Source organism: Lampetra planeri, chromosome 30 (assembly GCF_965212315.1).
Source record: "Lampetra planeri chromosome 30, kcLamPlan1.2.h2, whole genome shotgun sequence".
Classification (NCBI taxonomy): domain Eukaryota; kingdom Metazoa; phylum Chordata; class Hyperoartia; order Petromyzontiformes; family Petromyzontidae; genus Lampetra; species Lampetra planeri.
This window is the reverse complement of record NC_136136.1, coordinates 1,480,464-1,506,068: the sequence shown is the minus strand read 5'-3', so window position 1 is coordinate 1,506,068 and position 25,605 is coordinate 1,480,464. Positions and strand designations below refer to the sequence as shown.

The following is a 25,605-nucleotide window of genomic DNA, read 5'->3' as shown; positions in this document are numbered from 1 at the left end:
AAACTATCTCAGGTCTACAGCCCACATATGTTCCCAGCCTGGCTCTCAGATACGCTCCAATTTAAATCTGTTGCATGGTCCGCCTCCGCTTCACTAACCCCTAGCTCTGCTTCGGCAATTGTGTTCACATCCCAATGGACCTGACAGAATATAATTGGCGTACATCTGCGCAACATCTACGCGAGTTTCCAACGCATGCAGAAACAGCGCTGTGTGCACACGGAGTAATACGCAGGAAGATGCCCCCCTCCACTTCCTCAAGACCGGATCACAGCGGTCTGTGGCCTCGTGAGGTATCATGAGACGGGCAACGTTGGCAGCTTGATGAAAAGGGAGGCTGAGCAAATCCTCCTGAACGAATGACAGTGCTTTGTGATCCCGTAGCCGCGCACACATGACTGCCACCGGAGGGCATGGTTAAGAATAAACAATAAAGCATCGAGGTGGAGCAAGGCAGCCACACTGGCCGGTGGGGGTCGTTTCTCCAGCTCGTCTTAGAATTAGAGGTGGGAGCCTCAATGAGACTCAATCATACTTGGGCATTTACACCGAATTCCTAACACTCGTATATACAATGACAACAACCACAACAACGAAGACGACAACAATCGCCGTTCACCACTAAGTGGCGGCGACGTCGAGATTTGTATACAGAGTGATGAAGCCAAGAAAAGATATAACCTGGGCCTGCATCATCACACAACTCTGTACAGTCGAGGGAGATTGACTTAAGCCCTTGTGTTCCGTCCAGTGCCACATTTCGAAGTTGTTTACGTTACACGTTTCAATTGGCTATTTATTAATAGCGTTGTCGTAGGGTGAGGAAGACACAACCCAAAAAACAAATATCCGTTATCTCGAAGATAGCCAGTATCTGTGTTTCTGGGCTGACACAAGTTTGAAACTTTGTACATTATTTGTTTTGTCTTCTCAATGTTATTCCCATTGTGCCATCACTGTCGTGGCGTCAAACTAAGCATCTATTGGCAAATCTCAGAGCAATGCAACCCCGCTTGTATTTGAGAATGGCCCATACAAGAAATGTTCATACAAATGCTTCTTTATATGCTGTTCAGTGTCCCTTTTTATGCACACACTACACAGTCAACTTTCCAAGATGCCCTGTCAGAGAGGAATCTTGTTGGAATGATCAGGGCTGGAATTTGACCAAATGAAAAGACAAAAGACATTTTACACGATGATTTTTGTGCTTCGTGACCAGCCTGAGATCATCAACGCACCGCAGCACGAGAACCTGGACTTAATTACTGACGGCTGACACCCAGACTCGAACCCTGATCTCACTCCATAATTCCACTTTCTTAGCTCCGACTCCGGTGGCACCTGGCTATGATTTTAAAACCCCTCTTTTTACAGTTAGGTAATATGCACAATTATACCACCCTGGTGACATCACTGCTATAAATGCCAAAATGTCAAACGACGTCGCATCAATAGGGCACTATGACGGCATGCCTTGCCGTAATTGTAAAGGTGTTGTCTTAATCATTAATGAAGCTTTAAACTGCCTACCTACACAGCCACAAGATAAGAGTTACAGCTCTCCGATGTGTTTTGGGATGTTCCGCTTGTTGTTTGAGATTCGCGTGGGAGCTTCTCCAAGATCTCTAGTACCTCACGGCACACGGAGGAACTCCTGGCACGCGGAGCGAATCGTCGGACGCCGTATGGAGCAATGCGCAGTATGACCTGAAAACACATCGGAGAGCCATGCAGCAGCAGCAGCACGAAAGCCAACGCAGCGGTAAACGAAGAGCCGCCTGGCTTCTGGGTCACGTTCTCCCTTCCGTGGACATGTGGAGACGCGCGGACACAACGAGGCTCCGCGCGCAATGCCGTGAGAGCACTCGCCTCGTGAAGAAGGACGCGTTCGGATTGCCGTTGCCGTTGCAGTTGCTGTTCGCTGCGCATGACCCCGGGGCGGCGTGGGCGGTCTTCTGCGGGCTCCCGTGCGCCGGGGAGCCTCCCGGTGCCGAGAGCGGCCACGGCAGAGCCTGCGGCGAGCGGGTAGGCGACGCCAGCCTCTCCAGCGGAGGGTGGCCCAGGCTCTGCTGTTCCCAGCTGGAGCCCCCGGACAGCGGCTTGCAGCCCTCTAGCGTTGGAGACGCACCCTGCTGTCGTGGTTGGGAGGAGGTTGGCAGCAGCAGGAGGATGGAACGTGGGGAGGAGAGGCGACACGATAAGGAAGAGGTTAGCGGGCGTCGGTGCGCTAGGGCCGGGAGTGCTCGGCGTTGACATTACGTGCGGTGGAGGGGCCGGGCGTCAGCGTGGTTGTCGCTCGTTGCAGAGATTTGCAGTTCGAGCAGAAGCTGCCGCCCTGGTCAATACTGTTCACGTATTAACCGTAAATACAGGCCGTCCACTACCAAGTGGGCATTAACGATCGCGTGATGTTATTTGAAAGATAAGTAGCTCATGTGTGCCACTGCCACGGTACATGTTTGCCATATTTGAAAATAAAAATTGCAAATTAATGTATTTGGTTAAACCACATTGCAGCATTGATCCCCCCTCCTCCAACTGACAGAATATATTCATTTGTGAAACACAGCGCCTTCCTGACAGCCTTGCACTTCACGAACGGCACAAATAACAAATAAAGGAAACAATAATGATCGTCATTAAATTATAGATGGAGGAATGAACAACGCGAGTGTGACAACTAATGTGCTCGTATTTATTCGGCACGCTGCCTTAGGTAGCAGCGCTGTCGCGTTGCGCTCACAACGTGAAATAGAGTGGAGGGGAAGCCGGCTTAATTGTAGCGAGCTGCGTGCGTGACGCGATCCGTGCCTTGTCTGCAGTCACCTTCCCATGCCCGATCGTTAGCTGGGGGGGGGGCAGGGGCTCTTTAAATTGCTACCAGAGCGAGATCATGAGATTCCAGTAACAATCTAATGAGTCTAAGACTGCTATTGGGCTGGTAACTTGAAACTGACACCCAGCACGTCGGTGTTGGGTAGTTTGATGTTTTTTTCTCGTCTCGTTGCTTTACGTGGAAAAACTCCAATTAGTCACAGGCTGTGTGAGGCCGTGACCTGATTTCGTTAGCCAGCCAAGGGGTCTCTTTCACGGCCCAGGCTCCAGAGCTAAAACTTGTTTTGGTTTTCTTTCCATTCTTGGGGTCAATGGACACTTTGTGCTACTGTTGACACGGGTCTGATGTGATATCCCTGACCAGCATAGCATGCAAGGCAAGTTGTGGATCATTACACCAAATTAATATTGAGTGAAAACACATTAGCGTTATTTTCCTAACCCAATATCATTAAATAATGAACCCTGAGATGTTTTGTAATGGTGTATCCCAGGCCAGAACAAAACAGCATCATGTGGTATGTTTTATAATAACTCTTTCCATACGAAAGTTAATCAGTTTAAAGGCTTTTTGTTAAATTGCTAATCGTATATAATTGTTCTTTGATAATAATACTAATAACAACGACCACAATTGCTATACTTATTTCAGATGTAAATCTAGGGAGACTGATGTTTTTGTTGCATTGTTAATTTAACCTGAAAAACATGTTTTTGAGACACCCACTGAACAAAAATCACAAACGCATTAAAAACCAGACGTGGCATGGGGAGAGGCACGACCCAAATCTTGCGGTTGGCTGCACGACAAAAACTTAGTCGGGTCACTTTGGGGGGGAGGGGGCGGGGGGGTGACGACAACTGATCAACAGTTTACGGTGAGAAATCGCTCGCAGCCGTGCTCTGGAAACCTCATAAAGATGTGGCACGGTCCCGTGTCTCTGCTCACGCCGTGCCCAGCCCCTCATCTCGCCAGCCCCACCGTGACCCACCACCAGGCTTGCTTCACCAGCATCCCCTCCCTCCCCTCGCTGCAGTGGAATGTGTTTTAATTGCCTCTTCCCCAGCGCAGCTTTGTTCCATGGCAGTGATGTGCATCGCTGCCCTGTGATCGCTGGCCCGAGACTCGCAGCTGCTGTCACGCACCCCCTTTAAACACCGTGCACTACCCCTGCCCTCTGCCGCCCACTCGCGTCAGGTGGGCAGTGTCACGATGCATTGAATTCATGCGCGCAGCGATGCTATACAGTTCAAGTTAATTATTATGGTTTAAATTGAAGACAAAGTTATTTTGAGACGTGGGTTCATAATACGGACGTTTCACACTGAATGCCAAATGCACGGTATTGGTCAACAAGTTTGTGAGCGCAGCAGGACGTTGGCTTGTCTCAGCGTCACGTACTCCAGCTGTGGCTGCTCCACACAGCGGCAATGCAGCCTTGGTGGGTCTCCGCTGTCCACACAGCTATTGCCTGAAGAGGCATCAGTAGCCAATAACAGTGATGGCACACACTGCCTGCAGAGGCATCGGTAGTCAATGACATTGATCAGATGCATTGTCTGCATGAGTACGGTTTGATGTCAGTTTCACATCCGTAGCAGGAAAACGAAAGAGATGGGGAACAGAAGTCGCCATTATGGAGGCAATTCTCTTTTTAGGCCAAGTGGAATGTAGAATTGCAAATAATTACATATTAGAGAGCAGTATATTTTTTGTTACAAATAATATACAGGGAGATTTGAAAAAACACACAAATATTTCCACCAACTGTTTTTTGTTATCTCAAGTCGAAACCATTTCCCATTTCTGAAATGTTTCTGAAATGTTTCTGCAATGTTCCTATGAAACAAACACGACTAGTCAGACGTGCTAAGTTCGTGCCCACTGCACCTCAAGGCAACGGTAGGTGTGACGCGCGCCTCTTAGCGCAACGTTCGCTCCTATCCTCCTCCTCTGCACCGCCCTAACCCCCTCCATTGCGCGGCTTCTCAGCCACACAACCACCGCTGTTGCAAGATGCTCTGAACAAACAGTCCCCAACAGCTGAGATTGCCTGCTCTTAAACATAAACACACCCTGGCAATGCACATTATAACGAATTAAAACTTCAAGAGGATCGCGGTTGGTATATAAACGCAGCGTTTCTGACGCAATGCATAACCCGCCGTGCGCAGGTGCAATGCATTCGCGGACTTGTGCTGGGAAAACAACAACAACAACAAGCGCGTGGCGTGCTGCAGAGAGAGCGGCAGCAGCAGCACGAATTTATGAGCGGGCCCCCAAGTGCTGCGTCCTTGCACCACGTGTTTACACGGAGAGCTCGGGGGTAATTGCGAAGTAGCAGCGGGCAGCAACAATGCCGACTTATATACACTACCACCACCACTGCCACCACCGCCACCACCACCACCACTGCCACCACCGCCACCACCATCACTGTCACCGCCGCCATCACCACTACCACCACCGCCACCACCACCGCCACTGCCACCGCCGCAATCACCACCACCAGCACCACCACCACTGCCACCACTGCCACCATCACCACCACCGCCGCCACCATCATTGTCACCGCCGCCATCACCACCACCACCAGCAACACCACCACCACCGCCACCACTGCAACCACCGCCACCACCGTCACCACCTCCGCCACTGCCACCACTGCCACCACCACCACCGCAGGCCACCACCACCACCGCCACCGCCACCACCACCACCACCACCGCCGCCACCACCACCACCGCCACCACCACCACCGCCACCACCACCACCGCCACCACCACCGCCGCCACCACCACCGCCACCACCATCGCCACCACCACCGCAGCAGGAGCAGCGGTGAGGTGGGGCGACTCTGTCAACACAGCTGCGGCCCCGGAGCGGAGAAGCTCGAGGAATCTCTCGGCAATCTGCAACATTTTACCAGCCGGTGCAAAACCTCAAACCGCCCGGACAGTCACCTTTGAATAATTGTAATCAGCAACTTCTTCTCGAAGCGAAGTATGCATTGCGAGCATTTTTTTAGGTTGTCGGGCATGAAGGAGAGAGAGAGAGAGAGAAAAACCTTGATGGAACACCTCAGGGAAAGACCATCCGGTGTCATCTCCCTGTTTGCAATTCCGTTCTTTGCACAGATCAATAAGTGGACCGATGCAATTTGAAATAAAAAAGTACAATTGATTTCTTACTCAGATGAGCATTGAGCCATCGGTGCTCTTCTTCTGTTTACAGCCCTGAGTCGGTGGTGGAAATTCCACATTTGGAAATTCACATTTCCACTACCGAGGGGATCTGGAGAGTCGATCCAGAGAGCACAACCCACTGTTGACTTCCCCACGAAGTGAAATTGACTACATCGACCCCCCCCCCCCCCCCCCAGAACGACGTTGGGCTGAGTCAACCTCCACCCACAATGAGGACTCTCAACCTTTCCATTGGGAGCCTCTTGCTCGACCAATGACGCCACCTGGCCAGATTATGTTCTGAACGCAAATGAATATTGTGCATACATACGCGGCATGAGCTCTGCAACGGCGAATCGCGTCGTTCAGACGTGGCGGGAGTGTTGTGGTGTGGAAGAAACGAGCTGTCCTTTTGATAATGCAAAAAAGAACGCACACACATGCACACCTCACACACAGATTCGCCAGTCCAGGCCGGCATCGTAGCCTTACGAGATTTGCGGCGAGCTGGACGCTGGCGAGTGAGCCATCCTTCAAACCAGGTTATTAAACCCACGGTTCTGTCTGCTCTAGGGCTGCCCATTCACATGAACGGCCAGCTGAGTGATGGCACACAGGCCGAACGCAAACAACGGCTGTGCATTACGAGAGCCCGGGCACATTCCAGTGGGTCTCGCTTCATTATACCTTATGGAAGCCATCGGAGTTATTCATATTTGCGCGCTTTCAGATGCACTTCTGCGGCCGTCTGGAACGCTCTTCCTTCCAATATGAGGAAGCGACTGGAGCTGTGCACTTTTAAATCATCATCTAGATTGAACACTCATTTCTTTATAACTATTCTTCGGGTCTTTCGGTAAAGCCACGGAGATAGAAAAAATAATTAAAATATCACGACGTTTTGATCGCAACACAAGCAATCGTCATCAGGTGAAAAAAAAATAGTGGGAGAGCTGCTGAGGCAGGATGCTATAAAGGTTTGAGATGGGTGTAGCCCAAGGGTCATAAGAGAAGTGGGCGGGGCTAGAGATGAAATTTGCATGTCAATGTAAGATCGGTTAAATCGGAGAGCTACCTCCACGACGACGAAGCTCACAAGACAATGGCCACCTCCGCAGCTTCATCACCTGCCTCGCCCACTTCGCTAATGACCCTTGGGCTACACCCATCTCAAACATTTATAACATCCTGCCTCAGCAGCTCTCTCGCATTTTTTTCACCTGATGACGATTGCTTGCGTTGCGATCGAAACCTTGTCATATTTTTATTATTTTTTCTATCTACGTGGCTTTACCGAAAGACCCAAATAATATTAATTCCTGCAGTCACGGAAAGCTTTAAGTCAAGATTTCTTTATAACTGTTTTAATATTTAGTTTAGTGTACTTCCCCCGCACCTCCGATTAGCATGGCTGGCTACGTATGGTGCGAAAGAAATTCAACATACATGTAATCATAGTGCAGCGCCGCCGCGTTTGAAAGTGAATAGATTGATTATTTGAATGGCTGATCAAACACATGGGAAGATGTGGTTAAATAATTTAAGCTGCGAGTACCATTCGGCCTCCAGCCGTAGCAAAAAATAAATAAATATATAAATAATTGCATTTGACATGCACTGTATTTGAGCTCTTGACAAAACTGAGTTTGCATGCTGAAAACATGTTCGGTACAAACATAAGGTTTCCTTAGGGTGATGTGCACGTGGATTTCTGTACTGGATGAATTTCACAACTGGCACAATACAAAGATAAAGATCCCCATTATAGCCTTAACAGACTGTCGGGGCAAGTGCTGTTAGCGAGCATCTATGAAGGCCGGGACGGTGCACGATGGGGTGGGTGGCCAACACCACGCCCTTCCGCCTTTGTCTCCCCAGTTGCAATGTTTACACACCACACCAGGCACCCATTTTAGACTGAGTCGACCTAGTGTAGGCCCATGACTAGTTCAGATAATTGTCGCTGGTGTTGGCCGTGAATCGAACTCGGGTCGCCGGGTTTGACACACAGCGCCACCACTGCCCACACAGCTGGCACAAATAGCGCAAAAACAGCCACTAAGTCTTCATATAAATACGTGATGGACAAAGACGGCCTTGCGACGTCACACCAAGGAACGTTAATGCACAAACAAACAAACACGTTTTACCATTGTACATTTTGGAGTGATAGGGTGCGGTGTCGTTTAAGAAAAATAAGAATTTCAAGTCTGGAGTGGTGGTCATCTCCACTGGATGCAGTATTAAAATTAATAATTCTTATCGCAAAGTCCAGTAAATCTCTTAATAGGAAAATCACTGTGGACTTCCCAAAAACAGGTAAGACAATGATGGGTGATGATGGTTATGAATGATGAACAAACAGCAAATTATGATGATGACCAAGGATGAATGTGATAAATCATAACTTTGATGAATGATTCCAAGAACACAGGATGAGATGTTACTATCCTTTGTACAAGCACTTCCAAGAGTTCATGGACAGTAAGCCTGGTGAAATTTGGGGAGCGCATCAATGGATAATTACGAGGATAGTGGATCGTGCAAGACAATGAATGATGATACTGAAACAGCCTTGGTTTCAAATAAACCATTCATGAATAGAATTCTAGATTTGAAGTTTCCGTGACTGCAAGGATTAATATTCTTAGGTTTTTTAAGTAAAGTCACGTAGGTGAAAATTTTAAATTAATAAAAGTAAAATACAAATAAAACTAAAAAATCACGACGTTTCGGAGGCAACACAAGCTTCCATCTTCAGGTGGAACCGTCACAGCACGATTGCTGTATCACTTTATACATGATTTTAATTTTATTTTTTATTTTACTTTCATTAATTTTAATTTTAATTTTTTACCTACGTGAATAGAACCATGAATGGAGACCCCCATTCAGCATTGCGCGCATGACTCCCAGGTGTCTCACCAGGTAAGCATGTGCCGCGTAGCCATTCATCTTTGGCGAAGTCAATGCTCCATCCCCTGCCACGCTCGCACTCGAGGAACCTCCCTTCTTGCGTTCGACAGCCGCAGGACTCTGCGTGGCCCTGGCTGCTGACGATGATGACGATGGTGGTGGTGGTTGAGCCTTGGCTCCTCGCGAGGATGGAGACTGGGACTGCGAATGCGGTGGCAGTGATGGTTGAGGCGGTGTGGCAGGGCCAGGCCGGTGCGTGGGCGTGCCGATAGGAAGATGCTCCAGACACGCCGCTGCTGCCGTTCCGGCATCAAGAGGAGGCCCAGGACACGACGAGCAGGCCTCACAGCGGCCATCAGCCCAGCCGGACGCTGGCTCCTGAAGATATACAAACGGCCATCGTTATCAGCATCATCGGCATCATTAGGATCAGAATCGTCAGTATCAGCAACTGCTGCTGCTATGGTGTGAACATCACGATCATTGACAGGATTATCATCATCAGCATCATTGCTATCATTCACATAAAAGCAGCATTAGTAGTGGTAGCTGCTACAGCAGTTATCATCATTTACCCAATTGTCACTGCTACTGTTATTATCAGCAGCTTCATAATCAGAAGACTGTAGCAGCATCTGCAGCTATGGCAGTGGCAGTATTCGAAAAACAATATTTGGCACCGACAGGAACGTCCCCAGCACCTTGGCCACTACCAACCACAGCCATTATCATCATCATCACTGTTACAATCGACGGAGCTGTAAACACGCCAGAAGAATTAACCTCGAAGGACCACGAGTCCCTTATGAGCCAGCGGCTGAAGTCGAACATCAATAATCTGCTAATTGAGCTGTAAACATTTATTTTTGGTCATTGCCTTGACGTCTCTAAGCCGTACGGTCCTTCACTCACAAATCTCCGAGTTTTGGCTCGGAGATTTCTCGGATGGCTGCTGCAGAGCAAGCGCGTGCAAACACGGCAAAATGTTCGCTTCCCGCGAAAGCCAAAACCCTGACGGCTCCGTGCCAACGATGAAGTCGTCTGCAGGTGGCATGGAAGCAATCAACTCGCGACGCCCCGAGACACACATGGCGCAGTGTACAATTACCTTGGTTCAACAATGCTCGGATTGTGAGCCCGGGTGACTATTAAGATAACTCGCCTATACATTTACGACCACAAAACCGCGTTTCCAAAAACAAAGCTTTCTGTTATTTTCCTCCCCACTGACAATTCGATTTCTGCCTGTCGGCCTATTTATGTATTTATTTAGTATTTTGCTGCGTGCCAACAGTCGCCCCGTGCGTCCTAAAAATACCCAAGCATCCCATGTGGGCTAAATTAAAAAGTCCAATACATGGCAAACACCACGCTCTCACACACACACATTATATGTTTGGCTTAACAGTGGCATCACTCAAATGGAGTATACCATATTATAAATGGCATCCAGATTTGATTTTACTTTCTCATTAGATTATCCAAACTTTGATTGTGGAAATGTGCCTTTATTGTTTACCATGGTCTGTCAAATTAAAATACAAATTTGTAGGTTAGTTTGGCAGCCAAGAAGCACGGGGAGAAGATTTATGCTTGGAATTACACTGAGTGACTGAAAGAGGACCAAGTGGATCAGAAGTGTCGAGACAGCATATTGACTGTGGACAGAAAAAGTCAATGTGATTGGGCAGGACACCTCGTTGGAAGAGATGATGGCCGAGACTAATGACAGAGTGGCAGACAAAGTAGGGAACGTTGCTTGTCGAGGACGGCCATCGTGACGATGGAGCGATGAGAACATCGTCGTGCGAGATCCTCCAGAGGGTACGTTTAGCGGGCGTGCGATTCACTGCTTGGTTGCAGAGGCGTGCGTGGTTCAAATCCGGTCGGCCACCCCGATTAATACCGCAGGTGCATGGACCATAAAATACACGACGTCGTTTGCTTCGCAAAGGCACGTTAAAGATCCCGTGGCATCATTGAAGAGCAGGCCATTGCGTGCCGGTGTAATGGTTCCATATCGGAAAAAATACTCGCAGATTTACGTGACGATCGTCGCCCCAAATGCAAAAAACGAGTAGCACCCTCCGGAAAAAGAGTGAGGGCTTACATGGGTACCAAGTGTAATAAAAAAACAATAATCGTACAATCGGTTTACCCTTCCACCCAAGTCAGACGTCTTGGAAGAGGTGGGAGTACGCACACTTTACCGCACAACACGCAACCTGCCGCGTGACTGTGGTGAACCCATTCACACACTCCTGAGTGGACAGGGATGGAGGGTGGGTTAAGAAACGTGTGCCATCCTTTCAACTGCCGTGCCAGGAGATCGAATTGAGCCGGTACCCCCTCGAGGTCCAGTGTTCCAAACACAACGCCATGGCAGAACGCAGGTGGATGTTCCGCAGCCAATCGGATGGCACCCCGCACGCGTGTAAGCTTTAGCTTCTGGTACAGAACGAGCACAGTTGGTTGAGCAAATACATCCTTCATATCATCCTGCTTCTTGAACGCCTGAGAAGAGAAGTATGAAAGTGCATGATATAAAGGTTGCCCGGATATCAACTCCTCCGTTATGAACATTGCATTCGCACGCGCACACACACGCACGCACTCCTTCTGGGGGAACAGTGGAAAAGGCCAAGGCTCTGAAAACCAAAGCTATGGTTACCTAATGAGACAAATCGGCAGGGCTTCGGTGCAACGTGCGAATCCACGGACTCAAGGCCTCGCGATAGACTGTGCAAGCAAATTAATGCATTGTGTGTGCGTGCGTGCTTGTGTGCACAAGTGCAGGGTCAATTGCAAAATACATGCACGTGCATGCGTGCATACGCGCACTTTCTGCGCGGACCTTTGTTTATGATTTTAAAGCTCCCACTGCTCAACCTTATTCCCGCACGCGCGCACGCACGCACATACACACGACATGCTCCGCCACTGCCGAGCTCACGCTCTTTTGTCTGGAAAGGAAATAATTTGTCTCAGTCTAGGGGGTTGAGGTTCGGTGGCGGGGTTTCAGTCAACGAAAGCCCTCGATAGAAACACGGGGATATAAACACGTGCATGCACGAGCATCCTCCCACGTGTGCACACCGACTAAGCTCTCCCCAACCATGGCCTGCACAGACTGTTGGGGCGAGCGCCGTGGGCGAGCACCTATTAAGGCCGGCATGGTGCATAAGGGGTGGTGTGTGGGCGACACAGCACCCAGTGGCCTTTGTCTCCCCAGCGCTGATGTTTACACACCGTACTGGTGATCATTTAAGTCTGAAATGATCTAGGGCAGGGGTCCATGACCAGTTCGAATGTCACGTGCCACCCATGTGGTCAGGAGTAAAACTCACGTCGTAACGACAACAGAAGCCACCATTCGCCAGTAAGAGGCAGTGACATCACCACAGTATGCGTGCCAGGCTAGGTGCACCAAGTAGCACTGCAGAGCCACTCCCCAAGCACATGCACACACGGACGGCACCGTTATGCGTGTTCTTGCACGCGACACGCGTGTGGTCAGTGTACATGCTTGCCGCGTGTGAATGTGACCAAACGCCTTAGCCTGGCACAAGCGCTGTGGTGACAATCGCTATCCCTTCATGGTGGATTGGCGGCTGTGTTTGTACAGCAATGCACAGGAGTAGTGGGAACTTTGCCGACAAAAAACAAACGCACGGCGGGGCAAAGGAGCTGAACAGATTGCGCATATGCTCAGTAGCCAGCAGCGGCAGCAGCGATGGTCACTATTGTTTTTTTTTACGAGGTAAGGCCCACTGAGCTATGTAGCTCTTTTCCCGAAACGACCTGGTCACAAATGATAGCTGAACATATTGGCTTACCATGTGGAAGTTTATAGAAGCCAAATACTCTGATTCTAAATGAACATTGACTCTAAATGCGAAGGGGGAAAAAACAACAAGAGGACCCGGAGAAAAATCCACGCGACCACGGGGAGAGAGAGACACGCAAATTTACAACAGGCGTCAGAGTCGGGATCGAACCCACGACTTCTCACCACCATGGCACCCCCATGGTGACTGTAGGCGGTCTTGGGTGTCCGCAACGCCCCCACACCCCCACAACAACATTTCAGCCCAAATATCCACGGAATTTTTCTAAGTCTGAATTTTTCTCCATTCAACAAGACGACGTATGTGCTGATCGCGCTGACGACGGAGGCTTTGAATACACAGAGCAGCGCACGGACAGCCGGCTCAAGTACCCAATCAGTAGCCAGTGGTGGTGTCGATTGAATATAATTAAGTATATGTTTTAATAGCGGTGAAAAAGGTGCCACACTCCATCATTAGCTTTGCTCAATCCACTGCTGGATGAAGGCCTCTCCAAGCGGCCGCCACCTCTCACGATCCTCAGATGTAACAATCCACGAGCACCTTGCGCAAGAGCTAATTTCATTGCTCCATCTTCTCAGTCGATGTCCTCTCTCGCACATTCGTAGTTTGCGCATAGATTTTCAAAAATACATTGAAATACGGTGTGTCAATGCTACACGTATCTTAGCAACAGTAATTAACGATAGCGTTAGCAAATAACTGGTCACTGTGTATCTGTAATCTAACCAACAACCACCGGGAAACATTCACGAGGAGGACAATCTCCAACCGCCAAAGTGTGTCTGCTGTACGTGCGGCGAGCTTCTTTCACACCGTACATAGCCAAGCGCGCTGATCGGAGGTGCGGGTGTGAGGCTATTGCCACGCGAGGTATCCGCGGGTGTTCATGTACGGCCTGGTAACGCCGAGCGAGAACTCTCGCCGTGCACTCAGTGGGTTCAAGTCGCCTCCGAGGCGTTCTCCAGCCGTGGGTTTGAAGCCAGCGAGAGGCGCTGAGCGGCATCAGCCACACACCGACGATGTGACCGAGACACCTCTCGGCTTCTCAGTGTTCAGGCAGGAGGCCCAACTATGGCCAAGTCGCTGATATGAGGCCATACATCTTTGTTCGACCCCCCCCACCCACAACTCCGCTCTATCCCCCTCACGTCACCCAACTCTTCACACTCGGTGGGGGACGGAAAGCCTGAAGGCTTGGACCAAACTGAATCAGCTGCTAGCTTCACCACAGAATGTCCTTTTAACGGCATCTTTTACGGTGCCAGACGGAAGGCTCTGTGCTGTCCTTCATGCGCAAGGGAAGCGCGGGGAAAATATGCCCCTAAATAAGAACCCGTTGTTTGGGCTTGCGTGGGGGCAACTGTGGAATGTTGTGTCCGCTGGTTAACAGCGCGCAGCGTAGTGTGTACGTTTGCGAATGTGCGTTTTTTTTTATTAAGAAGTACAGCATTGTAATCGGAGTATCGCAAACAACAAGGAGATTAAAGTATCGGCTGGGAAGAAGGGAGGTGCGGTCACGATGTTATCTGCGTGACTGTCATCAATCATGCAGTTGAGTGTGTTGAAAGTGTAACATTTATCTCCGCAGAGTGAAAAATGCATCTACTGCCAGATTAAATGTACACGCGCCCGATGGCTGGCCTGTAAACTAATGGCTTGTTCAAATTTATTCATGACTTTGGTCACGTCATCAGAAAAAAATATCCACTGGGAAATGATTTTTTTCTTTCATAATTATACCCATTACGGAGAATGTTTCACGGAGAGGAAAAATGATGCATCTATTTAATTTACACTTGGACTTTTCTCTCCACCGGTGTCATGAATGATTAATACGAACCATTTGCATCTTCACTGTTGATGCAAGACGTCAACTGCAGACTTTCCATCACTTAGAATCATGATTCATTAATATAAAGTGCGCGACGTAGTGTGTGTTATGAGGGCGACGCAAGGCAAGCACAAAAACACGCAAACACATTAGGGCCGAAAACACCCCGAGTCAGCCGAAACGCACGTTATTTATTTTATAAGCAATGCTTAATTAGTTTTAACGCATTTTAAACAACGCAAGTCAAAAAATAAACAGTTTTAATAAATTCCTATGACGCAGTATATTACGCAGGGATTCATATTAAATTAAATACATTTTTTTTTCCAATTTTACAATGCATAGTTCATTTGTACAAATTAATCACTGCATTATGCCTTTTTTCATTCTATATATATACTGTCACTCAAATGCAACAAAAACAACCCAAAATGTAAAAGAGGTCATCTTTAAAAGTTGCTGGAGGAAATGGCAGTGCGGGGGACACGGGTCTGGGAACTCGTGCCTCTATTTCCACTGACACAGACCGAGCCGAGCCAGCGTTGTGCGCCCTCGTGGTGCGGCGTTAGTTTTACGATCACAAGTTTGCCACGCCATGCCGGAACCAAACCGCGATACGCTGGCCTCGCAAGGCATCCGAATTTTGGCCGGACAGGGGCCCGAGCCAGCCGCGTCCATTCCGTGCGACTTCAGCGGCAACCGCTCGGATTTTTGCGGTGGGGAAAAACACAGCGGAGCGCCACCTGAGCAGCGGCTGGCTCGCTACAGCGTGATTCGGTTACACGGTGGAAGAGGGGTCTGATAGCAGCTGGGGGGGGGGGGGGGCACTGAAACAGGGCCAAAAGAGCAGGAGGGTCCCCCAAAAACTTTCAAGGAATTTATATTCAAGATACGAAATCGCTTGGCTATTTAATGTCGAAGCAATTTCTACAATAAATACTGAATGCGGGGCACATGTTGATGTAATTTTGTGGTAAATCTCAACCAACAATTTTCGTTTATGAAAACGTACGTCTGTGCAGTCTCTGCTCCAAGTGGTATCGCCCAACATAATGTGCTTATTACATATTAAAATAACACCCGCTACAATCTAGGCCTGAGCAAAGTTTCTCCCTGTAACTCTGCCTATGGGGGGATGGTGCTATGCACTGGGTGGAGCCCCCCACATTTATCTCTGTGGGCTCCGTGTGGGCAATGAGACGCGTGCGTGGGAGGGTGAGAGAATTTCACTGTGAGAGAGGAAAACCTCCCAAAAAAACCTGCTAAACAAAGTTAAGTGTCATCCCAACACTCCTGCTGGGTCATTTCCCCAAGTATTTGGCCAAACAAAGCCCTTTATCAGCGAGGAATAAGAGAGGCATAAGTATGGTTTAGGAAGCACTTTTGTAATTAACACGTGCAAATACTGCAACTGTGGAATCTTTGCACAGCATAATCTGAGTCGCTTGGGTAACACAAATGTAGCGACCATGCATCGATATTTTTTTTCCATCTAACATTTAGAAACATACGTTTAGATTATTTAGATTCTTTTTTCTGCTATAAATCGCCACACGATGGGCCACTTTGTTTGGATATCATTTGTGACCAAGTCGCTTATGAAAAATAAACTAATAGTTCAACGGGCTTCACCTGGTCAGAATTTTTTGTTTGTTTCATTTGTATATATTTTTTAAGTGATTTGTTTACCTATTCCATACATTGCACTCCTGTCGTTTTTGTTGTACTGTTTGTTGTTGTAACGTTCTGACCCGCCCCTACTGGACATCTGTGAACAAAGAGCTTTATAACTAATCGGATTCCTCCAGTGTAAATAAATGTTCTGATTCTAATAATGATCCATCGATGTAGAGATGTTATCACCGAACTCAAAATATAATGGGCACTCAGGGATACATTTACATGTGAAAATGTCATTCTGCATGAGACATCAGAAACTATATTCAAGCAATGTGTTTCATAACTGCAGTAAAATGCGCATAGCGAATGGGTAAAAAGTGGTACCTCGAGATATTACAATCAGTTGGGACCCTTATACAATTACGGAACATACACCCTTCAAGGTTGGAATACCCTCCACACCGAGTTCCTTAGCCATTGCGTGCAGGATTAGCTCGAACATTTATAGCAAACATAATTAACAAGAATACAAACACACGCATGCGTGTCCATGCATGCACATGCGAGGCACTTATACTGCCAGTGGCGGGTGCTGGCCCATTTGGGGGCCCTACACAACAACTAGGGCAGGATAGATACAGACCAGAGATGGAGCCGTAGTGAGATGAGAAAAATGCGTGTGGACAAATGAAATATGCGTAATGAGATGAGCGATGCTGTTGAGAAAGCGATGAAGTAAAAAAACAAGTGTTCGCGCACACGATGCAAACCGGTTTTCACTTCCCCGCAACGCTATTAGTCATAAAGGGCCCAGACGAAAAGGAATGCATTAAAGTTGAGTCGAAGTGTGTTGCGGGAGGTGCACTGACAATAAGGAAACGGGGGGGGGGAGGGGGGTACTGAGTGGAGAAAGTGTCTGGTTGTGCGATGTGAAGTAGCTTGCGTGACTTAAAAAGCTCGAGTGGGAATTTAATTTGTATTTCTCCCCCCCCCTCGAAGCACGTGGCGATGTAACACCTTGGTCTCTGCTAACGATCGTCCACCTTGCCAAGTCATGTGAGGGACAGACCCAGTCTGCTCGCCGACGGTGAGCGGTCGGAAAGACGCTGGCGTGACGAAAATGTGCAGCCGGACGCAGCGGGCCTGCGTCGTTTAAAAATGTAAAAGCGTTAATTAATAAGTCATTGCACTCCTCCAGATTCACGCAACTCGACAGGAACAACATTACAGAGAGCACTTTACGTTGGCGCTGCAAGGAAACTAAACCAGGTGATCACATTGTGGTGAATGTTTCATGGGATGCTGTGCTATAAAACACACTTTTTTTAATGTGACCCACTTAAAGGAATCCGTGTCAGTTCTCGTAGTCGCGTTTCACAAATATTAAAGGATATTTTGGTCCAACCGTTGGCGTGGATTGTTTATGTTTGGCAGCAGCTGGTGGGAAAGCAGAGTTCAAATCCCCCAGCAGGAAAATGCACCATAACAGCTTTTTTTTTCTCCTCCGCCTTTACCAGGATGCACGAATCTGTTGCTTGCAGCACGGCAGGTCAGAATTCAGGAAAAGCCACGTTTCCTGATGTTCCGGGGGAGGCGGGGGGGGTATGTGTGAACTTACAGTGGGTGCATGCTACACAGGCACGAGGATAAAGCGAAAGCAGCTCACAGTACGTTGTTGAAGGTGAGAAAAACAAATCCTTTCTTAGATTGACAGTGAGCTTGGGCTTAAGCCACGCTCGCTCTGTGTACGTACATATGTTGAACTTCTTTCTCGCCGTACGTAGCCAACCGTGCTAATCGCGGGGTTCTGATGAGAACTATTTTGTCAAAATGAAACTAGCGCGACTGAGCAAGCGTGTCTCCTATTGCCCGAGCTGCGGCTGCGGCGCCAATTGAGGCAGTCCCAGAAGTCACGACCATGAGCAGAGGACGTCGAACGCGAACGCGCAAGAGATCTGGCGGAACGAATGGCCGTCCGAGGACGTGGAACACGAGAGACTCGCGAGCTGACCCGGCTTGGCGAGCCTCCCGGCTCCGAGTTCCCGAGTACGACGTCCTCACTTTGAGGTAGCCCCATCCTGGGAAATCTCGAAGCTATCTCACCGGGACATCAAAAGTCCCCGGTTTGTTGTCAGTTGTGGAATGATACGCTGCTGAAGACAATGTACTAACGCGTGTAGCTCTCCCGTTTATCCAGTATTTGCCGAGTGATTGTTCTTCCCACGACACGTCGCCTGTTTCTTCAAAGGTGGCAACCATACTCCCTCGGCGACGGAGGACGGCCGTGAACCACGTGGGAACACCACGTGGGAACACCACGTGGACGCTGCGGATACCTCGTGCACCAAGGGAGACTCGAGGACACCCCACGGCGCGAGTGATGGTGAACACACTTCAAACGATGGAACCTGGAGTGCAACGCTGCCCACCGTTACTCTCCCCCAGCAAAACATCTCCGCATATCCCACAGCACGCGATGGGAAATGAAAGCTTATAAATTCTCATACGACATCATAATTAGTCTAAACCAGGTAAGGCCCACTGAGCTATGCAGCTCTTTTTCAGAAGCGACCTAACCACATGTGGCTCAACAAAGAGGCTGATCACATGTGGAAATTTATAGCAGCCAAATAGTGTGAATGCATGATTCTAAACGTGGAAAGAAAAAAACGGAGGACACGGATACAAATCCGTGCGACCACGGGGAGAGAGACATGAAAACTTCAAATATACAGGCGTCAGGATCGTAATCGAAACCATGACCACCTGTATACCAAGCGAGGTAGTTCAAATCTCGCCACCATGGCACCACTGCATCACCGCCATCATCAGGCGAGTATGATCGCTTTAAATAAAAATGTGGAGGTGCAACCCAGCAACAGCTTGCTCATGGCACTTCGCTAGAGGGAGAGCTAAGGAGAGCTCCTCTCTCAAGAATATTTGGCCTACTCTTCCATGCTGGCCAGTAAGAGGTGGGGGCACCCACACCTTAGCCCTCACCATTCGTCGTGACCTACCAAGAGACGAACAGGGGTGGACCCAATTGCACAGCAGCACGGTTGGGATCTAGTAAACTTGCACCAAAATGTTTCAACTGCCGCTCCGGGAAATCTAAACCAACCTCTGCCGTGAACCATTCCAACACGGCAGCAATACTGCTGCGTTCCTTCACCAACATCTGCACGCGGTAGTTCACTTTCTGCATTAAAAACAATAAAACGGCTCAGTGGGCATAAAACAGTCACCGATGCGTGTAACAAGAGCGTGCTTTTTTTTATTTCGGGAAATTAATGTTCAATTCCGGTTCTGCCGAGGACAAATGAATCGCTCGCCCTTCGCTGGAACGGCCCGGCGGCGTATCAGAGAAGACGTGCAATCCCTCTTTCACACAACGGCGGCGCGGTGAGAACGGCACATTTCAAATGGCGGCCCCCCTATAAATCATTGAGCCACAAAATCCACAGATTAAAAAAAAAGCGTCTTTAACTTACTTAGAGATAAGGAAGCCGTCCACAGGCAGGGGTTGGTTTGACTGCTGTACTCACGCACCATCTATCAAATGTGCAAATGCATAGCAGTGGGTGATGGGAGGAGGTGTTTGTAAATGCGTGAGCGAGCCCTTTGTAAAATGCTAAGAACCAAATTGAAAGTCTTATTACACTTACAGAGACATTATTATTATGAGTGTTATTCTTATTCTTTCATTTGCGCTGATATTAATACTGCTGTTGCATTGCCCCGAATTGTTTAATTGTGCCTTTGCCAGGTCTCACTTGCAACCGAGACATCTTCAAATATGTCACGTGTCTTCCCCACCATTTTAAACAAAATATAATCATGAAAATAATACATTTTGGTACATTGTCAATCCATTGTCGAATGAAGGCCTACTCACGTCATATCTGCCGTAGGGATTGTTTGACCATACTTCACCACTCTGGTCAAAATGAAGTGGGTGGTCAAGGGCCCAGGTCCGGTTCAATGATCACTCGCCAATGATGTCGGTTGCGATGGGGAATCAAACTCAGGCTTGACTTTGATTCATGGCACATTGTGTGCATCACCACTGATCCACCCCAAACAAAGGATATTAACTGCAGGTAACAATACATACAGACAAAATAACAATCATTGTTGTCGAAATATATACCATTGGGTAAGACTATTACACTCTCCAAACAACAAACATTCCCTGTAATAACACATACATAAATAACTTATAGGGCATCCTCTCGCTTTGTAGCATCTTTATAGCACGACCATCTACCCAAGTACAGCAAAGGGCGTCCCTAGGCAAAACACGATTTCACGGACCAAACACCGTCGCTATGAGCGCACTTTAAAACCTCACAGGGATACATCACCAACTTCTGTGACAAGCTCAGAAAGGGGGCATTTTTATCCCCGTGGTGTCTCTGTCATCCCACAATCCCGTCCCGAGTCTGCCTCCTTTGCGCCCGGGCACAAAGAGCAACAGCAACAAGAACGACAACAACGACAACAACGACAACGCTGTCAAGGAGTAGGTTTGGGAGGACCCTTTCCTCATAAAATTGCAACATTTACAGAGGCATCCCTCCCTCCACCCCAGGAGGGACAATGATTCGGCTCACTTTAACAGCCATCATTTCCAGCAGCCGGGTCGTCCTATTTGCATTCTTCACATTTTACAACACGCGATCAAGGCAATAGCTTTATTGGGCAGTTGAGGCGAGGAGGAGTTTAACATTTTTTGTTACGAGTTGGGGGGGAGGAGGGAGGGCGCTCGCTTGTTGGCTGGCACCTGGCACACGTTGGCAGGCGCCCGGCCAGTGGGCTCGTTGGGGAGGGGCACGCAGCGCTCTGGAAGCCACCATGCCCCCTCCGAGTGCACGGCTCACCACGTGCTTGTTGGTTTCGCCACAGATGCGCGGCGACGCGTTGTTTGCTAGGCAAATCGCCGATTGCTCTCTCTTTTTAAATCAACGCCGTATCAAATGGCGTTCATTGGAAATGCATTTCATTTAAGATTGATTTTGTGCGTGTACTTTTTTCCGATTTCTCCTGCATTATAGATACCCTGTATATTTTGGTAGAAAACTATCCCTTAGTGAGCGTAGCCCACGTGATGACTGGAAGAGGTGGAATAGCGCTTCGCACGCTTTGCCATGAGCTCGGTGATCTCACTGCAATTACTGGCCACGGCTAACACCGGCAGCGAGCGATATCCAAATCGGCCCTGGTTCACCCCCTTCACCAACCCAGGCACTGACCAGCATGGTGAAGTATGCCCAACCCCTCACCCACCCCACGACTGACGCAGCATGAGGTGGCGGCTCTATTGACAAAGGGCTGTGGAAAAGCAATAAACACTTTCGAAAAACAGGCCTTAGAAGTGACGGCTAGAAAGGAACGTTGAACACCTTACGAAAACGCATCAATACATTTGTACGTTATCAAAGACTCGACAGATCTAACCAGGGGTTTCTCAGCTCTGGGCGAGGGCCGCTTCACGGTGGAGCTTTTGCCATTGCGATCATCTTTGGACGTCCGTGGGTACAGCCCCTGCTTTGATGTGTACATCAAGCAGCTCAGATGACAGGCATCCGCTAATTGGCAGGCACATGAAGTTGACGAAGGCTAATGCCGGGCACCGAGAGAGTTTTGTTGACCCTCGCTCGCATGCCAATAACTGGCGCGGTGACAGAGTCTGCAGAGGACGTCGACGGGAACTTTAAAGTTCCTTTGCCGCCACAATTCGCCGCTCCGCCATGTCCGCGCGCGAGCATTCGTCACGATTACAACCCGGTGCGGCTCGCGTTTCTCCTGGGAAAACTAAAACAAATTAGTCAAGTAAAATGACGACGCGAGATGTTCGTCCGTGTATGTGCATCGAACGTCTTTCGCACCGTAACGTAGCCAACCGTGCTAATCGGAGGTGTTTTCAATCTAGATGATTTAAAAGTGCATAGCTCCGGTGGCTTCCTAATATTGGAAGGAAGAGCGTTCCAGACGGCCGCAGAAGCGCGTCTGAAAGTGCGATGACGCGGTGACTGTCGTTGGCCAAAAACTGCCACTGCGAGGATGAGTGGAGTTTGCGTGACGGTTCGTGCTCCTTGACGGTATCAGCAAGGCATTGTGGTTAATTTGTGGCCAAGCATTTGGCGTGTAATCGAGTGCGACCTCACGACGTGTATTTGTTCGGCAACCGGAAACCAATGCAGCTCGGCGAGCACTGGGTGGACACAGTCGGACTTCGCCAGTGATCTTTCGAGAGGCGTCCGTGGCCCCGAGGAAGGGGCCGCGCGCCGCGCGTGTCGCGCGCACCGACGAGAGAGCGGCCGGTGACCCATTTATCACGTGCCGAGGCAGCGCCGGCGGACGAAAGGTTACAGAGATAAAATTGCAGCGCGGGCGCGGGATTTATTAACGACCGTCATTAACGGAGGTGTTTCAGAAACAAAGTGCCGTTTACGCCGTGGGATGCTGCCGTGGGTGAAATGGGTCAGCGCGCTGGACGCGCAAATCCTGCGGGTGCCGGTTGGGTTTCTATCTCCCGGGTGCTGCTGTCGAAACAATGGGCTGTACTCTCTCCCCTCGGCCGTGTGGACGGGGTAGACCAGCTAGTCGATCGGTAGGTCCCGTGCGGTTAGGTTAAATATGGGTGCTCCCACCTCTCCCGAGACGTCCGGCCAGCGTAGAAGACTAGGCCAAATTCTCCCTCTCTAGAGGAGCTCTCTAGTGGAGGCCCTTCCGCCAGCAGTGACCTGAGCAAGGAATATCAGGGCTGCACCTTTACCATTACGCAGTGCCTCACGTTGAGAAATTCCGCGATTCAGCAACGGGTAAAAACGGAAACACTCACTCCTCTCCGGACAAGGACTAACAAATATAGTGATGCGGAGCACGGCCCATATAGCACACATCAGTTCTCATTAGCACTCTACGACAGGGAGATAAAGGTAAAATTAAAGGTCAGCCATTCGCACATGCTCCTGCTGCTGCAGCAGGAGCAGCAGAGGGATGGTCTCTGCCTTGCGAGAGGAAAAATTTAACCCCTTACACACATTTCACGCGTGTGAACAATGCCCCGCACGTCACCAGAGACAATCTGGCATGTCAACATACAGGCGTGCACAGATTGCACCAAACATGTGATCGAAGGAAATGCTGGCTAAATTTTTAGGGCAGAAAAACGAGTCTTGCAAATGATACGTTTCAATGTGTAAATATGGAGGCAAGCGAGTGTTAATGTAGCGTGAATTAAACAAATGGTTCCACCTTGTTGCTGGGATGCTGACGATGCGATTGGAAAACAGGAGACAAAATCGCACTCGGGTACCGCCACATACTCTGCGAGCACAGCTTTGCACTTTGTTCCACTCACATCTTCAACAAGCCAGCAACAAGCCCTACGCAGGGCTCTGCAAAATGTCCATGAAGAGTAGAAGCTGGATAAAAGCACACACCCCCTTTGGGAGAAAGGCCAACTCTGCTTATATCTACAGTAGTGTGCGTTTAGCAAAATTACCCCCTTAACCTTCAAGCCCACCAGAAACATGTAAAGGATGTGTTGCTTATAGAAGGACTGCGCTTATATCTGGCTACTAAAATATCGTCTCCTCTCACCTAGTGTAACAAAACAATCGTTGCTTGCTTGCTTGCTTTTGCACGAATGTCACGATTATTGCAACCAGCACACATTGAAATAAATTTCCGTAAAAGTCTCCGCTGCACGAAATAGTAATCGCTGAGCTGCCGTGCTTCGGGGGACAGCAGCCGGTGCCGAATAAGCTCTCCGCTGTGATCTCAGATTGTACCGCGCGCCGCTCCTGAACAGAGCTCCTCCGTACATGGTGCGAAACGTCGGACACCGCACTGGAGACACACCGTACGGCACGACCCCAACACGTGTCAGAGAGCCGCGGTGAAGAAAACGAGCGGGACATTGACGCAGCAGCAGCAGCCGCAGCCGCACAGGGAAAACACTCGCCACTGACCCCACCCCACTCCATCCACCCACCACACTCCACTGTGATTTACCACCGTTCATAAACCACCTGTGCGTGCATTACTCTTATCTGCGGGTCATCGGTGGGGACACGGGGCAGAAGAATGCTACAGCTCAGGTGAGCCAATAACCCCTCTCTGGACGCCTTTGTCCCAACACTCGTGCCTCCACCCCAAACTCTACCCACATCTTAACCACAACACAGGCGGCTGCTCCGGGATAAGTAAGCATCCGTAGCCATAAACCCTCGACCTCTTGACTCTGTGCCTTAACCCTATCGGCGAGCGGGGCTTTGCTCGGACCGAAAAGGAGGGGTCGCCCGCTAAAAACCCAACACCATACTTAAATCTGCATTTGCGGGGCGTTCCATCTGTTGCAGGGCGTTAAACGCCCCTCCTCCCCCACCACCGCTGTGCTGCAACATCTTCTCCCAAGGGAGAGTAAGGGAAGGGGGGGGGGTGCACAGAAGATTACAAAAGGGGATTCACGTTAAGCAACAGGAATTGGCCTCCGTCGAGCCCCGGCTCAGACAGGCCGTGAGTAACGCCGGCGCAGAGATCCCCATGAGCTTGGCCGCAGGACGGACACCGCCCGCCCTCGGAGCAGCTGCGACGTCGCAGCGGAGCGCCAACGCGGCCGGGCGGCACGCGGGCACCCGCGTCGGGCTGCACCCATCTGTCAGAAGAGCTCCGCAAGCTTGCCAATTACCGCACGGGGCTCTCGCGCACGGCAAAGCAATGCCCGTGGGTCGGTAGCGTTACCGATCGATGCAGAAGGAGCGTTGACGGCCAACCGTGTTGTCTAAAGGGATGAAACGATGTTCGCTGTGAAACAAGCCAAATTCAATACGCACACAAAACATAAATGCGTTGTGGTCTTATTGATACCTCGTGCCTACGCATGTGTATTACTATTGTCACAATCAGCAATGGTCAATCCACTGCTGGATGAAGGCCTCTCCAAGACGCCACCATCTCACGTGATCTTGCGACTTTATAATCCACCCAACACCAACACGTGAGCCGATTCCATTGCTCCATCTCCCCAGTAGATGAGACTGTGCATCGGTGCATCAGTGTCATTCAACTAACACTATCAGCATATTGCCTACCTTCTGTAATTTCAAGTCACACGCGGTGAAGGAGTTCTGCATTCAATGAACAAGGCCAGCAAACGTTTTTGGTCATCAGAGGCGAAGCTTAAATCCTCTCCGCGCGGAATTCGGCAGAGTGATCTTTTTTTGCGAGCGCACTTTTGAGCAATATTAACATTTCGCCATACGCGAGCATCCATCCTAGCCCGTGTGATTATTTGTATTATTTTAATTTTCTTCACCTGGCTCACCGCGCCAAGCCGGGCGGCAGCCGCTTCAT

At 49.4% G+C, this 25,605-nt stretch overlaps 1 protein-coding gene across 1 annotated transcript; it reads right to left on the bottom strand.

The window, feature by feature from the left end:
• Window positions 1-813: 813 nt before the first annotated feature.
• LOC144728728 (uncharacterized) lies at window positions 814-25,605 on the bottom strand. The gene is made up of 7 exons (XM_078608336.1): window positions 25,577-25,605; window positions 24,721-24,907; window positions 23,211-23,255; window positions 19,364-19,441; window positions 11,287-11,454; window positions 8,950-9,318; window positions 814-2,135 (listed from the first exon to the last, which is right to left on the bottom strand). Exons 1-7 carry the CDS (start codon window positions 25,603-25,605, stop codon window positions 1,794-1,796), a joined length of 1,218 nt encoding a protein of 405 aa, XP_078464462.1. The 3' UTR covers window positions 814-1,793.

Coding starts and splice junctions, on each gene's coding strand:
- LOC144728728 (XM_078608336.1), bottom strand. CDS start 25,605: ATGAAGCGGCTGCCGCCCGGCTTGGCGCG. Junction 24,908..25,576: donor CTGCCGCCCGGCTTGGCGCG/GTGAGCCAGGTG, acceptor CTCTTCTGACAG/ATGGGTGCAGCCCGACGCGG. Junction 9,319..11,286: donor GAACACTGGACCTCGAGGGG/GTACCGGCTCAA, acceptor GTATATCTTCAG/GAGCCAGCGTCCGGCTGGGC.